Consider the following 18,088-nt stretch of genomic DNA (forward strand, 5'->3'; position numbering starts at 1 on the left):
TATAATAGGTGTTTCAATATCATGATTTTGACTTATTACCACTGATTACCTCTCCTTAAACTTCTTTTTTTGGCCTTTGTGTCAGTTCTATTCTATTCTATTCTATTCTATATTTATTTGAGAGTAAGCAGGCACATGCATGAGCAGAGGTGTAGGGGCAGAGGAAGAGGAAGAGAGACAACCAGACTCCTCACTGAATGCAGAGCCAAGGTAGGGCTCAGTCTCATGACCCTAAGATCATGACCCTGAGCTGAAATCAAGAGTTAGATGCCTACCCAATTGAGACACCTGGGCGCCCCACAGTAATACTAAATTTTTAATTCTATTCTTCACTGGTTTTGCCTCCTCTGATTTTTCTCAGCAGTATTAGGAATCCCTATCAGCTCTTTTAATTTCTCAGTTTTTCAGACCCTCTTATAAAGTCCATTTAACATGTTTCACCTATAATCAGTGTATAGGAGACTTCTAAGTTTTCATTCTCTGCCTTAACTTCTCTTTACTCTCATTCCCATTGTTTCCCTACTCAGGGTCTCTGTCCCAAGCAATCTGTTTCATGGTTCCTTTTTTTCCCCTAACATCTTTATTTGAAGTACAATTCACATACCATAAAATTAACCCATGTAAAGTGTACAATTTGATTGTATTTAGTATATCTATAGAGTTGTGTAGCTATTATTACCTTCTAAATTTCGAACATTTTCATCATCATCATGAAAAAAAATCTTTATCTGTTAGCAGTCACTTCTCATTTTCTCCATTCTCTCTCCTCCTATTCCCTAGCCAACTACTAATCTGCTTTCTGTCACTATAGATTTTTTTAAAGATTTTATTTATTTATTTATTTAAGAGAGAGAGTGAGGGAGAGCACAGAGGGAGAGTAAAGGGGAGAAGCAGACTCCTGACTCAGCAAAGAGCCAGACACGGGGTTCAATCTTAGGACCCCAGAATCATGACTGAGCTATCCAGACAGTTTATAGACTATCACTATGGATATGCTTATTCTAGACATTTTATATAAATGGAACTAAATAATACACAATATTTTGTGACTGGTTTCTTTCACTTAACATAATGTTTTCAAGGCTCATCCATATTATAACAAGTATCTTTATTGTTAGATATTCCATTATGTGGATATACACCACATTTTGCTATCTACTTATCAGTTGATAGGCATTGGTTTGTTTCCACTTTTGTTGGAGTATTATGAATGATGCAATTATAGAGATACATGTTTTCATTTTGTGGGGATATGCTAGGAGTAGAATTGCTGGATCATATGGTAGCCTTATGTTTAATATTTTGAGGAACCATCACACTATTTTCCAAAGTGGCTGCATCATTTTACATTCCCACCACCAATGAATGAAATTTTCAATTTGGACAACCTCACCAACTCCTGTTTTTTGGTTTTAAATATGCTTCATGCCCAGCATGCAGCCCAGTGCAGAGCTAACACAAAGCTGAGATCAAGACCTGAACTGAGATCAGCAGTTGGACACTTAAAGACTGAGCCACCCAGGCATTCCCACCAGCCCTTGTTTTACTATGTCTGACTTTTTTATTATAACCATTCTCGTGAGTGAGGTTATTTCATGACTTAGCCAGGAACTTTAGGAACCCCCACCTCGGGCTCTTAGTTTCCTAGGTGGCTCATGGATAACTTCAAGAGGGCTATAAATTACATGAAATTGTATGCAAAATTGTGAGTGTTTACAATGTGTATTTATTTATTTATTTATTATTTATTTATTTCAATGTGTATTTTTAAAAAGATTTTATTTATTTGGTACACCTGGGTGGCTCAAGCAGTTAAGCGTCTGCCTTCGGCCCAGGGGGTGATCCTGGATTCCCGGGATCGACTCCCACATTGGGCTCCCTGCATGGAGCCTGCTTCTCTCTCTCTGCCTGTGTCTCTGCCTCTTTCTCTCTCTCTCTCTCTCTGTGTCTCATGTTGAGAATTTTTTTTTTTTTAAGATTTTATTTATTTGAGAGAGAGCGAGCATGTAAGCAAGCAGGGGGGCAGAGGGAGAGGGAGAGAATCTCAAGCAAATTCCCTGCAGAGCATAGAGACCAACATGGCCCAATTCTACAACCCTGAGACCACAACCCAAGCTAAAACCAAGAGTCAGACAATCAACTGAGCCATCCAGGCATCCCAACAATTTTTTAAAAACATTTGCCTTTCTTAATTCCTCAAAGGGATTTACGATACAGAAAAGGCTAATAAACACTGAATCTTCAAAATGTGCTCTATATTTTGAATTCAGCTTCTGTCTAATCTAGTTTTATCAGAAGTGGTTCTGTATCACCGGTGTCAGTCATCTAGAAGCGTGGAAAAATATAGATTACTGAGCATTGTCCTATACCTATTGAATCAGAATACTTGGAGGGTGAGATCAGAGAAATTTGCATTTTAGACAAATGCTCCATCAGTAATAAGATTTATCAAGTACTTACTGGGAGCCAGGTGCTCTTTTAAGTTCTTTATATATTAATTTATTTATTCTTCACAGCAACCCAAAAAGAGAGTACAGTTTTTCTCTGTTTACTGCTGATGAAAATAAGGATAAGAGAAAAGTTATTACTTTATATTCTTATAACTAGTCATTTGCCAAAATTGGTCTTCATATTAAGAAGTCTGGCCCCGTATCTCAGGCACTTATTTAACCATTATATAAACTCAACTGTCTTTTAGAAATCATTCTTAGGTATTTAAGTGGTTGAGAACCACTGCCCTAGCCTGTTAACTCTAAGTTAAAATACTTTTTTCTAGTTTGTTACTTCTCACCTCCAAACTTAATAACTCACTCTTAGAAAGCCTTCCATGACTTAGACATGCTCTTCCTTTCTCTGCTGGGTGTATATCTAGCTTGTATAGTATTTGCTTATTAGTATAGTCTGTTGAATATCTGTTTCAATATAATTCTTTTTTCCTCAACTGGACATCAAATTTCTCAGTGGCAGGTGCCTCACCTTTTTTCTATCTCTTTACTTGATTTTTAGACAGTAAGAATTCGCTATCTAAATGTTAACTGAATAGGAGAAATGGTAACAGACTAACCCTTTTAGTACCCTAAGGAGGTTAGGGTGTCAAATTTTGACAGCATTTCACTGGAATGGTTGAATGAGATAATGCTGCATTACTGAGAGAGTTGTCTGATATCAGGAAAGGACCTCAAATATTAGACAGAGAACTATTTTTCTAATTGACAGTTGAATTTGCTGGTTAAGATTGTAAAATGGAGGACATTGAAGATAAGAGTAGCATGATCATATGAAAATGTGGAAATTATACTGTAGTCTTTAAAACTTTTCTTAGAACCTGACTGAAATACTTTTTATCATTTAAGATTAATTTATGCTATCTATGTCAAGAAAAACAGATTTTTGTAACTAAGAAAAACTGATCAGAGCAGCACAACATTACAGTAGAAACAAGTGGGTTTAAAAGTCTAAGTTTGCTATACAAATAAAGTACTAAAAATAAATAATAAAGTACTAAACTTTGAAGGACATGCCTTTCTAAATAATATTTTTCTCTTTCAGAGTGATCTTGGAAAAAGAAGGGCCTCGTTCCTTGTTCAGAGGATTAGGTCCCAATTTAGTGGGGGTGGCCCCTTCCAGGTAAAAAGAACTTTTTTTTTAAATTAAGCAAAATTGTGGCAGTCTTTCTTGTTTCAAGCTTAATGATGGAAGATGCTGAAGAGAAGTCAAGGTGGTAAGGATAAAGCCACCATGGTATAAAAAACAGGTATCAATAACCATTTACAAGGATGAACAGTTTGCCCTGTGCAGAGGTGCAAAGGACCTCTTAGTGAAATCATTGTGAAGCAGTTTTTGTACCAAGTTCAGAAGGCAAAGAACCAGCAGCAAGAAGGAGGAATATCTAGATCTCTAGAATAACACTATTTTTTGGCTAACAGGACAAGCTAAACAGAATAATTTCATTCCCTATTTAAAAAGCCAAAAAGGCTTTAGTACATTTTTATCATTTTTCTCTCATACCTTTTTACCTTAGATTTACTTCTTCCATAATAAAATACAGTAGAGTTCCCATTCAGAATGAAAATGGCTCTCTGTATCCCATGTACTAGATACATGTCTCATTATTTATTGGGTTTCAACTTTCTTTGGGCTCTTTTTTCTTAAAAAAAAAAAAAAAAATTGTCTTGGGCAGCCCTGGTGGCTTAGCGGTTTAGCACTGCCTTGAGCCCAGGGCGTTATCCTGGAGACCCGGAATCGAGTCCCATGTCGGGTTCCCTGCATGGAACCTGCTTCTCCCTCTGCCTTTCTCTCTATCTCTCTCTCTCTCTAATAAATAAAATCTCTTTTTTAAAAAATTGTCTTGGGATACCTGGGTGGCTCAGTTGGTTAAGCATCAGCCTCTTGGTTTCAGCTCAGGTCATATCAGGGTCATGAGATGGAGCCTGGCCTAGGGTTCCCTGCTCAGCTTGGAGTCTGCTCCAGATTCTTTTTCCCTCCTCCTCCCCCACTTGTGTGCTCATGCACATGCACACAGATAAGAAAGAAAGAAACAAACAAACAGACTTTAAAAAATTTATTCTTACTGTAGAAACTAAATAAAACATATAGCATAAAGGTTGACATTCCATCTTAAACACATCAGCTCACATATGCCTTCACACAGGCACTAGATATTCTTCTCTGCACAGATAATTGTCACTAATAAAACAGTTTGGTGTATATAATCTTATGTAATTTTTTGGCTTATGTATGTAAAATGCATAATATGTACACTTATTATCATTACATTAATTTAATCATATTAAAATATTTCACCAAATTTGTCTTGGAGCCTTTTCCATCAAAATATGTAGGGTTTTTTTTAATCATATAGTAAGACTATTCTATCATAAAAGCATTTCCTTAGTGATAAACCTTTAGATTTATTTCTACATTTTGTCTGTTGAAAACAGTAGTTTTGTGAACAGTTATACTTTTATCTTTGAGTACTTAAGCAAGTGCATTTCTTTAGAATAGTTACTTATAATAGAATTGAATCTGTAAAAAAGACTATATATACATATGAAATTAATGAATATTGTTCTGTTGCCTTTTTTTTCCTGAAAAGGCATCCTGTATTTTTATTCTCAAGTGGTGAATTAGTTCCTTTTTATCTACATACTACTCATGTTGGTTACTATTCATGTCTTTTAATACTTGCCAAATAGACTAAAACATGATTTTCACTGTGAGTTGTATTTTTTTTTTTTTTAAAGATTTTATTTATTTGTTAGAGAATGAGCAAGAGTGGGGTAAGGGGCAGGGTCGGAAGGAGAGGGAGAAGCCTACTCCCTGCTGAGCAGGGAGCCTAGGTGCAGGGCTCAACCCCAGGACCCAAGATCACAGCCTGACCCGAAGGCAGACACTTAACCGACTGAGCCACTCAGGTGCCTCAATTTTCACTGTTAGTATACATTTGTTTAATTTTGGGTGCAGCTACACCCTCCTTCATGTAATGATTTGCCATTTATAGATCTCTTCTGTGAATTACCTATATATATTCCTTTCCTATCTTCTCTTTGAAAGGTCTTTCTTATTTCTAGGATTGCACTGTTTATTCCTCCTCACGATATGTCATCATTAAATGTATTCTGTTTTTCTTGCTCATAAAGTAGAATGTTTATTTTGAATTATATTAACTTGCCATTTTTCTTCAGCACATTAAAAAAGGCACAACAGTGAAACTATATCCTTATTTTACTTGTTTGCCTGTTATATTCCTTAATGCACAGATAACTAAGGTTGCTGGGAAATAACAGGATTTGATATAGCAAGCAAATAATACAAAGCCTGGAAGGCTGAACAATGAGGAGGTGATTGGGATGCATGAAATCATAGTCAACAAGTTAAGAAGGGGAAATATTTACAGATTTAGTGGAACATTTACAAAAATAGAAGACATGACCTGATGGGGCTGATTTCTTTTGGAGTTATTTTGTCTGTTCAGGATACTGTGAACCACTCCATGTATAATACAGTTATAGTATCTCAGATTTGTTTAGCATACTTTGATTAATTGGGTCAGTTCTACCACTCTCTCCCCACTTAAAAAAAAAAAGTATGTTTTATATGTATTTTATATGTAATATACATATTATATATTAACATTAATGTTTTTATATTAATAACTAATCATATATTTAACCATTTTTTAAGTGCTTGTACCATATTTACTCAAGTATGTTTAATTTAACCTTACCATTACATAAGCCTTCCAGCCTTATTCATATGTTTTCAAGCATCAAAATCTTACACATACTTTTTGTTTTAATTGGTGAATTAAAAGTATTGAGTTAGGGTGGTAGGTGGGTTTTTTGTTGTTGTTGGAGGTTGTTTTACACTTGAGGAACTGTACGCTGAAGTTTGTCTTTTAATGAGTCAATGCAAAACATATTTCAGAATCTTCATGGAAGAAATAATGTAAATTAACCTTATGTTACATGAGAATGTCGCTAAGAGTTTGCTTTTAGATTTCTCTAAAATTATAAGGATAATTTACTTGTTTAAATCTTATGAATTATGCAACATGCTTATTGATAAAATTTAAATCTTTATTTTAGAGCAATATACTTTGCTGCTTATTCAAACTGCAAGGAAAAGTTGAATGGTATATTTGATCCGGACTCTACCCAGGTACACATGATTTCAGCTGCAATGGCAGGTATGAATATATAATATTAAAAAGCAAAGCATTTTCCAAAACTGAGAAGCTTAAGTTATGATTTTACAATATGCAGTTAAGTCCATTAATGTGCTTTTCATTGATTAGCATCAACAATCATTCTTATATTTATTAGTATGCAGTAAATTTGATCAGGAGATATACTTAAAATCTGTTATCAGTTGGCATTTTTATAATCAAGGGTTTGTGATAGCATACAGGTAATAAAATATTTACATTGTCTTGTGTAGTCCACTGAATAGTCAGTGGTCACTTTTAACAGTTTAAAGAATCCAACCATAATTACTCTATAAATAAGTTATGGAGCTGTAATTTACTCTTCTCTCCTCAATTTCTGTTAGTGCCTTTTCCCTTTTTGCTGCATGTTTTGGCTTCTGTCTGAAATGTGCCGGCAGTTCTTGGTAAAGTATTCATTTTGTCCTGTGCTCAAATGCTGAAATTTTTGTGATGTATTATTGATAACTGAGAGTTACTGTAATGTATGTATTTTTGAAAAATATGTTTAGATTCCATATAAATCAATTAGATAGTACTTGAAATTTAGGCACTGGCTATGTGTACATGCTTGCTATAGAAATGTTTTCCAAGGACTCTTCTGTCATCATTGTTGAGCATATATGATTCTGAATTAAAGCAACTAGTTCTGGGCCTTTGTACTGCCTTAAAGATAAACTAGGAATTGATTTGACCAGTCTGGTTCTGGAATCATTTGTTGCAATGCGTGTTAGACAAAGCCATGACCTTTGGTTCATTCTCTACAGTTTTCTGAGATGTGTTGTATATTTGACCATACCTCACATTTGCAAATTATGCTATGACTATAAAGCAAATTATTACTACTTTCATCAACTGTTGAGCAATAAATTGTCAATTACATGTTTAATAATGAGTGCCTTAAACTGTTAACCATTTTCTGTTTAGAAATAAATTGGATCAATTTGAACCACATACTTTAACGAACTAAGTGTAAGTTGGAAATAACTAATTTCTGAAAGGTCAATAGCTGTATAATCTACAATATACCTCACAAATTATTTTCAAGGGTTTTTATGTTTGGTAACTGTTGACTGACTCATTGAAGTTTTAAAGATAAAAGGTAAAAACCTTAGAGTCAAGGTGGTGAAATACTGTTATGTACCCATGAGGAAAGATCTTGGGCAAGTTAGGTAATTCATGCGAGCTTCTCTTACCTTATCTTTGGAATATAGGTGGCTCTACAAAGATTTGGATTTTGAGATTTAGTTCTTTCGTACTGTAGAGATCATCTAATTACAACTAGAATTTTTTTTTAAATAATACTTTTTTTAGACATTGAGTACGGATGATTTTTCCTCTACAAATTTGAGTGGGTATAAGGTAAAAATTAGTGGCCAATTCCAAACTATATAACTGCTATATTGGGATCTTTAAGAATATATTTCTGGATTACCCGTGTTTATTTTGTTTTTTAACCCCAGAAAATTATTAAAGAAATGTTAAGCTTTCTTTTTTTTATTTTGGAAGACTTGAAGTCAAGAAAGTAGATGAGCAGTCATTTTTAGTTAAGGATAGTTGATAGATATTCAGTAATGCAAATTTAGGGTTTTAGAATATCTTAATTCCCAATGGAACATCTTTTTTCATTAGAATATCTCATCGGAGTTTATTACTATTTATGTATCATGTTGCAGAGAATTTCAGTGGAATTGTCATTTTAAGCTTTTTTCTCAAATGTGTACAAATGTCAACTCTGTTTTTATCTATACGTTGATACTATTTTCCAACTTGAATTCCTTGAATTTTTGTAAATTGATGGTCTTATCATTGTTCAGAGATTATTGCACTATATACTTATTATGTAATTTGAAAATACTTCTTCCATTTGTTTACAGTTACATTTTTCTAAGAATTATGCTTTCAGAGCTTTCTTGCACTATTCATGAGCATTAACACTTAGCTTTGCAGTTTTTATACATAACTACATGGTTGGTTAAAACTGAATGATCCCATGCAAAGTCATGAAGGTAGCCTTTTGCCCCCCTTCATTCTTGAAATAATCTAGACCGGATTGTTCTGGATTTTCTTCAGGATCATTTTTAGAAGTCTTCTAAATATGAATTGGGGGTGCAAAGTTCTTAGAGGGAGTCATGTGAAAAATCATCTTTTAACGGGCTATTAAAAAAATGCTAACCTTGTCACTTTAGTATCAAAAAGTACAGTGAAATAGACTGTTTAATGATACTGCCTGCAAGATTTTGCCACCTCAGACAACACATTAAGTACTAACAGATCTTGTACGTAATTTTTATTCCAAGTAGCCAGTTGATTTTGCATTTTATCTATATGAACTCAAGTGTTTAGGTAGTAAAACTTTTTTCTCAGAATGACAGTTTATTTAAAGTGGATCTTATTTTGGTTTGTTGTAGTGTCTTAGGGCAATACTATAAGAATTTATAAACCTAAATTTAGAGGAAAAATTATTTCCAGTTATAAGACTATTTAATAAAAATTAAGTAATGTTGACTCTGTTTTACCTGCTTTTTTTTCTTTTTCCTTCCCTACATGTAACCTTTGTTAGACTGAGAGTATTTGTTTGTTGAGGGTATTTGTATGTTTTGTATGTTTTGGTTTAAATGAACTTGGATATCCCTCTCTATATACCTATTTTTTTGTATACAAGTGTGTATACAAAAAAATAGTATGGTTTCTTTATAGTAATTCCCAGTTTTCAAAAGTTTTTATCTAGAATATACAGACTTTTATACAACATTATAGATTTAAATGAAAAGAATTCTGATTTTTATTAGATTATATATTCAGATAGTTATTGCTTAATTTTTAAAATACCAATAATGTAATCATTTAACATTTACTACATACCTGGCGGGTTTTATTTGCTTATGGCATTCACTGTTACTTTTCAGTAATACAGTAATACAGTAATTCAGGATACATTTTTCTATTTGACTTAAAGTTTATTACTAAAGGTTAAGTTTTTACTCGTTAAAGAGAAAGTTTATTCTTGCCTATATAAAATATATTTTTTGATATTTTATTTGTCCATGGCAGTGTATTCAGCCAAATGGATGGCTGGACTGATGTTTTGTGTGTTTGTATGTAAACATTCTTCCTGTTTTTTGTTTTGTAGAACACAAGAAATTAAATACAAAATAATCAAAATACTCCATAAAAATGGATGTGCAATATTATTGGCCATAGTGCAAAGGTGAAAGGTACTATTGTAGCAACATATATTTTATTTAAAACAATTATAAATAATTACAAAATGTTACTCAAATATTCTGTTTTTTTTTTTTTTTTAAGATTTACTAAGACAAAACAGATTTACCAAATAAGCTGATAGAGTATAGAAAATTTGATTTCACCTCTGATCATGGTAGATCATAATGATTAGGAAAATGGGATATGATAATCCCTTCTAAATATTTTCTTAGATTCCCCATTGACAAGGTTAGCATTTTTTTTCTTTAAGGCAAAATTCGTCTTTTAGGTAAGTATTGGACTCTGAAACTGCTGCAGATGGCAGAAATTTCAGTACTCGGTGCATTTAAAAAAAAAAAAACATTATCACCCATTCTGATATTCCTTTTTGTTTTTAAACTTAAAATTTTCAAAAAAGGTAGATCTCACAGTAAATATTTCTGAAATCCTTCCAATGGGATTCATTTTGTACACATGTTTCTGATGAGGTCACTGCTTGTTGTTATGATACAGAAAAGCCTGTGTCTATTTTAGGCATTTACTGTACATTTCTCCCGAGAAAAGAGTGAGATCGTGTCATCTCATGCTCCCCATCCGCAGGTCACTTCCTGTAGAAATATGGACTAACTTAAACCTCGTGAGTACTGATCTGAGCATCTCTTGCAGCCTCTAGTTATAAGAAACACACCCTGGGAATTTATAATAGCTGTGGAAGTAATAGAAAGCGGGAAATGAACTTTGATTTCCTGAATGTGTGTGCGTTCTGAGTATTTTATAAAACTTTTAATTCTAATCCCTTTAGAATATTCCTTCTAGAAGGAAGAATGGGGTAACTTTTCAGTCATTGTGTAATAAAAGCCTGGGGTATTCAGCTTGGCCATAATAGCCTTGACCTCGAAAGAATTTGATGACAATATTTAAGATATACATAGTATAAATGGTATCATATCATCCTACAGCTTTTAGGGAAAATAGTAGTTCTTTTTGCTTAGCATAACATATTTTAAAAGTCTAATACAGTACTTTCCATTCTCTTGTCTGTTGATTCTTAGCTTTCTACTTTCTTGGAAAAACATTGATCTTAACACCTACCATTACTTTCCAATAAATGCAGGATAAGAATATATGGGATATAAGCTGTTTTAGTTTATTTATTTATTTATTTATTAGTTTTTAGTTTTAATGTATTTCTCTTAGGAGGTTAGGTGGGCTTTGTTCTTAACAGAACTTGATGAAATAAAAAGTACTGAAAATGCAATACGACAGGTATCACTCACTTAATGAAATAGACATTTTCAGCAAGTTTCCTTATAAGCAGGATTTGTGTTAATCTGGTTACATTATCAGATGGAATCTTAGATGAAGCAAAACTTTAAAAGCTGCATTTTGAAAGTTTTAAAAAAAAATTTCTAGTAAAATTCTAACCTCACTGCTAACAGTATGGCTGCTATCTGCCACTTTGCTTTAACTGACTGGAGCAATAGTAATTCTTCTTAACCTATAGAGAGATCCTTCATATGCCTCTAAGTCAGTTTTAATGTTTAACAGGCTGCTCAGAATACTAATATGAACTAGCATTCAAAATTTCACAAAATTTAAATGCCAAAATAAAAATAAGTAAATTTCTAAACTTCAGGGGAACCATTGCCAGTATCTTTGTATATGTTTGTCTTAGAAGTAGGAAGATCCATTTAGCTTTGGCTATTGGCCAACTTCAAATTGCCTTTCCATATATAATTCAGTGGTAAGTTTTTGCTTTTTTGCACTTGTTTCATTTATTGAATTAATAATAGACTATATTTTTATAAATTTAATTAGCTTAATAGTGTCTGGTTAGTTTATTAGAGTGTCTGTGGTTAAAAGAACATAATAGCAAAAAAAAAAAAAAAAAAGAACATAATAGCATAAAATTCTAGGACCAGAGTTTTAACTGGTAAAGACCAATAGCTAAAAACCTGCAGGTCATGCCTAGAATCTAATATAATGGTTTGCTGACATCTAGTCTAGTGTCTTTATTAAGAGCTAGCTTATTATTGGAAGAGTTGACCCAGAACAACTCTAGAAGGCACAAGTTATTAATAGTAGCAGTTAGTTATAGAGGGATAAGATGACAACACTCTCACTTACCTGAATTTTAATATATCCTGTTCACTAGATTAGTTTGTATTTGGAAATGAATTTTAGTTAAGTGAGAAATACCTGTTGTTTGCGTCCTGTCATTGTTCATTAATATGTACAGAGAATAATTTAAAATTTTATTCATGGATATTTGGAAAATTCATTTCTAGTAATATTTATAAATATTTATTGCAATATTTTAAAGTTTACATATATGGAGTCTTTTTCAGCCCTTAATTGAGGAATTTTGTGACTTGGAAGAGCATTAAGCTTGGATACTAAGTTTTTATTGTTAGAAATAGAACTTCTCTATTTAAAAAAAAACTGATGCTTTTTTCAAATAAAGTATGAAAGATTGACATTTTTACCTAGATAGGCTTTTTTTTTTTTTAAGTTTGGTGTAAGGATTCCCAGTTTTAGGCTTTCCAATTTAATGAAAAGCATTTTTTTTTCTTAATTTCCACAAGATAATTAATAAAAAACCATTGTGAATAATGGAGAGTATTTTGTTGCCTTGTGCTGCTTAGCACCCTTTCCCTAATAAACCCCCTAGTATTGCCATATAGACATTTAGCTAATACAAATATTTAAGTTTAAAAACAAAGAATTAATCTAATTAGAAGTATGGCCAGATTACTGATGTCTGGTGCATATTTGCTTTAAAACATAATTTGAATGTATTTGAGTTTTCTACTTAGGAAAATGAAGGAAGGTCAAGAAAAAAAAATTTTTTTAGCTTTATCTCATTTAGGCCAGGTAAGGCAGGAAAAATCTTTTCCAAGTAAAATATTTAAATGGATCTAACAGTTTCACATTTTTCTTCTCTTTTCCTTTTACTAAGAATTTATAATGAAGAGAAACTCTTCTTTAAAAATGTTCCTGATAATCTGTCCAACACTAAATTTTTATTATTTTAATACTGGTGCATACAAAATTGTTGGTCCCATACTAGTTTTATACATATGTATATAGTATTAAAAGCATTTGAGAGAAATGGAAACTATAGAACTATTACAAAATAGTAAAAGGAGTTACCAAACCAAATTTTTATTCCATCTATCATGTTTTATAAATAGATTCAGTTTAAGCCTCCCTTTGTGAGACATCTGGCTATTTCTGCAGTGTTAAAACAGTGGATTAAGGGAATAAAATTTGAATTAGCTAATTATCTGACATTACAGAAGGAAAAAGAACCTATGAGACTAAATTCTACTTTGTAAACAATTTGATAAAATTATTTTGCATTTTAGATACACGCATAATAACGTTGAAAGCCAAGAAAGGTTTATGATTGGTTCTGCACTGTATGTTAACTTAAAAAACAAATTATTTTTTAAGTGCACCATAGCATTTTTCTTCCTGAAAGAACTTAATTCATATTAAATGTGCTGGTTATATTCCATCTTTCTAAAAACAATGTGCTTCACCTGCCTATTATTTGATAGAAAGTATTAAATCAGTTAAGATCCTTAGACATTTCTGCATGTAAGTTTTCACTGAATTTAAAGGCCAATTGAATAAATATAGTTTGATGTAAGTAGTTTTGTGAAGTTTGTGTAGTGATCTTAAATGTCCACAAGCAGTATATTAAAACCCTGTTTTGTATAGATGAAGCAATCTTCATAAGTTCCCGTTATCAAGATTGCATTTCATGTGCTATTTTTCCAGAACAGTAGGAAGACAGCAAGTAAAAGATCCATACTAGTCTAGAAACACTGCTCCAGAGATCTTAATTTACTAATTAGAATGAGCCATTTTATGAGACCACCCTTCTGCAGTGATAGTACATAGTACTTAAGTTTTAAAGTAAACTAGAACTACCTTCTACTCTGAGTTTCTCTCTTCAGTGTCTATAAAAGTGAGAGGGAAGTTCCAATTTGTAATTTTTCAAACATTTGAGTTTTTGTATGTGTTTAAGTGGGTGAAAAACAGATCTGTCCTATTAACCCTAACAGAAACCTGACTTCTGTGATACTATTATTTTAACAGTATTAGTAAGTATATGTTTATGTGAAGCATTCATAAAGGCAAACAGCAATCCTTTCTGTTATACAGCCAACTTAAGATCAAGTATAGTATGTTGACCTTTAGGTAAAATACACTTTGAACATAGGGATTTGGACCTCAAGTAGCTGTTTTAGAGTTTGCATGCTAAAAAACCCTAGAATACACAAAATTTCTATATATTTGTCTGTAGAAATGGGTTTCTAAATTTAGCTTAGAGTATAAAGAGCACCCCAGAGAATATTCTGAATATGTTGAGAGAGGAATTTATATATAATCAGATTTTGTTCTTAAAATTTTTTAGTTATGGTCAAAATTTGAGAATGTAGATTGGAAATAAACTACAAATGTTCATGGTCGTATGTGTTTGTAAAATTGTATAGCATACATCAATTAATAGTTTAAATATTTATATGCATTTTCTTTAATATAGATTTATGTGATTTTTAAAACCTTAGAGTTAATAGTGTGTTCTTCATTTTTACCAGAGTTCATTTTAAACATGTTTGTTTAGGTTTTACTGCAATCACAGCGACCAACCCCATTTGGCTTATAAAGACTCGGTTACAGCTTGATGCAAGGTATGTGAATTCCTTAAAACATAATTAAAATTGGTTTCAACTAATTTTTTCCTGTAAATTTATAACTGTGAGATATCAGTGCCATGTATCTAGCCATGTTTTTCCCCTCTTGCTGCTGAATTTGTCTTTTTTGGTTTGGTTTTTGAAACTTGAGTCTCCCATCAAAAGCAAAAGTGATATAATGGTTGGCAATATGAAAATTTCTAGGGAAGAAAGTATGTGTTGTGTTTTTATTTTTATTTTTTAATATTTTATTTATTCATGACAGACACAGAGAGAGGCAGAGACATAGGCAGAGGGAGGAGAAGCAAACTCCATGCAGGAGCCTGATGTGGGACTCAATCCCGTAACTCCTGGATCACATCCTGAGTCGAGGGCAGACACTCAACCACTGAGCCACCCAGCCGTCCCTGTGTTGTGTTTTTAAAGAAAAGAAAAAGAATATATATATTAGCCTAGCCCAAACAGTGATAATTTCACTATATGAATGATTATGACTGGCCTCCCGGCAGTTGAACAATACACATGGTCAACTAGTCTAGCCTAGATCTTGAAGGATGGGCAGCCCCGGTGGCTCAGCGGTTTAGCGCCGCCTTCAGCCCAGGGCGTGATCCTGGAGACCCGAGTTCGGGTCCCATGTCGGGCTCCTTGCGTGGAGCCTGCTTCTCCCTCTGCCTGTGTCTCTGCCTCTCTCTCTCTCTCTCTCTCTCTCTCCGTGTCTCTCATGAACAAATAAAATCTTAAAAAAAAAAAAAAAAAAAAAAGAGAGAGAGAGAGAGAAAAAGGAAGGAAGGAAGGAAGGAAATAAAATAAAATAATAAAATAAAATAAAATAAATAAAATAAAATAAAATAAAATAAAATAAAATAAAATAAAATAAAATAAAATAAAATAAAATAAAATAAAATAAAATAAATAATAAAATAAAATAAAATAAAATAAATAAAATAAAATAAATAAAATACCAGGAGTATGCTTTAGTATGTTGTGGGGTGGATCTGTGGGGGTAGGGGGTGGAAGTCCTGAGAAAAGTATGGCTTAAAACTATTATTTTTTCACTTAAAATTATAACACAAGCCATCACAAGTTCTTAGGCTTGGGAGTGGTGGGGAATGAGATAGGGTTGGGTAATAGTGAAAGGTTGGTTTAAAGATGCCAATTTATAACCATGAAATCAAGAACAGGGCTGATATGTTTGCATATTAACCTTTGGGACTAGTAGTATTTTAACTTCTAATGAGGAAGTCTCTGATGGCAGAAACTGATTGATTACAGTTGGTTGCATGGATCATTCAACGAAGAAAGTATTCAGTGTTGTTAATTGAGGACAGTAATTAGTTCATATAACTGGAGGAATTTGTAGGTTATCAGGTGGGTGTCTTAATTGTGTTTTTATTTTGTTATGTCAGAAACAGGTTGTATATAATTTATAAATAGATACAATTTTTATTTCTTTCTCTGTAGGTAGCATTTATTGGGAGCATCACAGTGTAAGGTCATATTTTTACAAACTCAAAAATATGTATTTGTATAAGTAAGAGTAGATACACTGTCCTTAAGTAGCACTAAGGAAGTTTTACTGGGCACAATGCTCAATAAATACTTGGTAAGTATAGGGGTCCTCATTCACTGTTCACCATGATACTGACATGAAAGATAAGACCGTTGCCTTTAAAGGATCATAGGAAATTTGACTTAAATTCACACATTTTTTTGGAAAGAACTGAGTGGGTTTGGAAGAATCCCTAAAATCTACAAATATTAGATTAATTGTTCTCCTTGTTTTGTGATGTACATCTTTGGTGTCTCAATCACTTTTTTATTAAGTGCAAAAGAAAGCTCAACTTAGAACTGGATTCAGTGATTTAATGTAATGAGAGTTTGTTTTTATCTTGAGCTGTAGTCACAATGTATTTGGACTAAAGGATTTTATTTCTTATCCCTACAATACAAACTTCAATGAGGACATGAAACTGAAGATTTAATGTAGTGTATTTTGCATTAGTAGAATAAACTACTTACATGTTACCCATCTAATATGACAAACTTGGGACAAAAGAATAGGAAATCTAAAATGAATGTTTTAAAACTCTGGTTTTACTTCTTCATGAGTTAAAGAGGATCATTCTATATTTAGAGTGGCATATTTTACTGTATTTTATTTACTTTGTTTAAAAACCTTGACTACTTTGTAAATAAGATTTTTCTTTTTTGCTCTTTAGGAACCGTGGAGAAAAGCGAATGGGTGCTTTTGAATGTATTCGTAAAGTGTATCAGACAGATGGACTTAGAGGATTTTATAGGGGCATGTCTGCTTCATATGCTGGCATATCAGAGACCGTTATCCATTTTGTTATTTATGAAAGTATTAAGCAAAAATTACTGGAATATAAGATTGCTTCTACAATGGAAAATGATGAAGAGTCTGTAAAAGAAGCATCAGATTTTGTGGGAATGATGCTAGCTGCTGCCACCTCAAAAACTTGTGCCACGACTATAGCATATCCACATGGTAAGAGGAGTTGAGTTTGTATGAGAAATTCTATTAATTTAGAAATATTTTCCCATGTCAGCCAAAAGTCCACTTATTAGAACATTTATAATTTTATCGAATTCTGGGCAGCCCCAGTGGCCCAGTGGTTTAGTGCTGCCTTCAGCCCGGGGTGTGATCCTGGAGACCTGGGATCGAGTCCCACATCAGGCTCCCTGCATGGAGCCTGCTTCTCCCTCTGCCTGTGTCTCTGCCTCTCTCTGTGTCTGTCATGAATAAATAAATCTTTAAAAAATAAAAAAAAAATAAAATCTAAAAAAAAAAAAATTTATCGAATTCCAGTAAAACAAAATATAGTTCTTAGGAGTTCATCATAACAGTGTATAAGTAACTGTTTTAATCAGTCAGTATATATTATAGTAGTATGATAGAGATTTAGCATGGATTCTGGACAGTCACATAGCCCAGAGTCAGATTCTAGACAGGTGATGTTTGGGCAAGTTAAAAAAAAAAAGTAGGGTTGTAGATAGTGTACTAGATACTTTATATATAATATTGCCAATCTACAAAAAATTCCTACTGAATACTTACATTCTCTATTTAAGTCTAAGGATACTAGAACATAACCAGAATTTGTCTTCGTTTCCAAATGGGAAACAAGAAATGTTAAGATTGAGTTGCTGAAGGGGTCACATAGCTTACTCAGATCACATAGTTTACCTCAGTGGAGGAGCACAGATTTGAAATGGAGTCTGTAATACCAAAGGCCAGCCTATTATAGTATAAACCAGTTTGATTAATTAATAATAAAATCACTTAAAAATTTGTAAGATGCTAAGGTTTTTTAATAATTTTGTTCTAAGTGTAACCTTGGTTTTTTTTTGCTTTTTTTTTAAGATTTTATTTTTTAAGTAATCTCTATATCCAACTTGGGGCTTAAAATCAAGAATTGCATGCTACACTGACCCATCCAGGCACCCCTGC

The 18,088-nt window shown here is 32.8% G+C and overlaps 1 protein-coding gene across 1 annotated transcript in view; it reads left to right on the top strand.

Annotated features, from left to right (window-relative positions):
• Positions 1-18,088, top strand: part of SLC25A36 (solute carrier family 25 member 36) — a 37,127-nt gene that overhangs the window by 13,929 nt on the left and 5,110 nt on the right. Inside the window, exons 3-6 of the mRNA XM_025448727.3 lie at positions 3,550-3,627; positions 6,588-6,688; positions 14,547-14,613; positions 16,836-17,125. Coding sequence (XP_025304512.3) covers positions 3,550-3,627; positions 6,588-6,688; positions 14,547-14,613; positions 16,836-17,125 — 536 coding nt within the window. The remainder of the gene's footprint in view (positions 1-3,549; positions 3,628-6,587; positions 6,689-14,546; positions 14,614-16,835; positions 17,126-18,088) is intronic.

Source organism: Canis lupus, chromosome 23 (assembly GCF_003254725.2).
Source record: "Canis lupus dingo isolate Sandy chromosome 23, ASM325472v2, whole genome shotgun sequence".
NCBI classification, from domain to species: domain Eukaryota; kingdom Metazoa; phylum Chordata; class Mammalia; order Carnivora; family Canidae; genus Canis; species Canis lupus.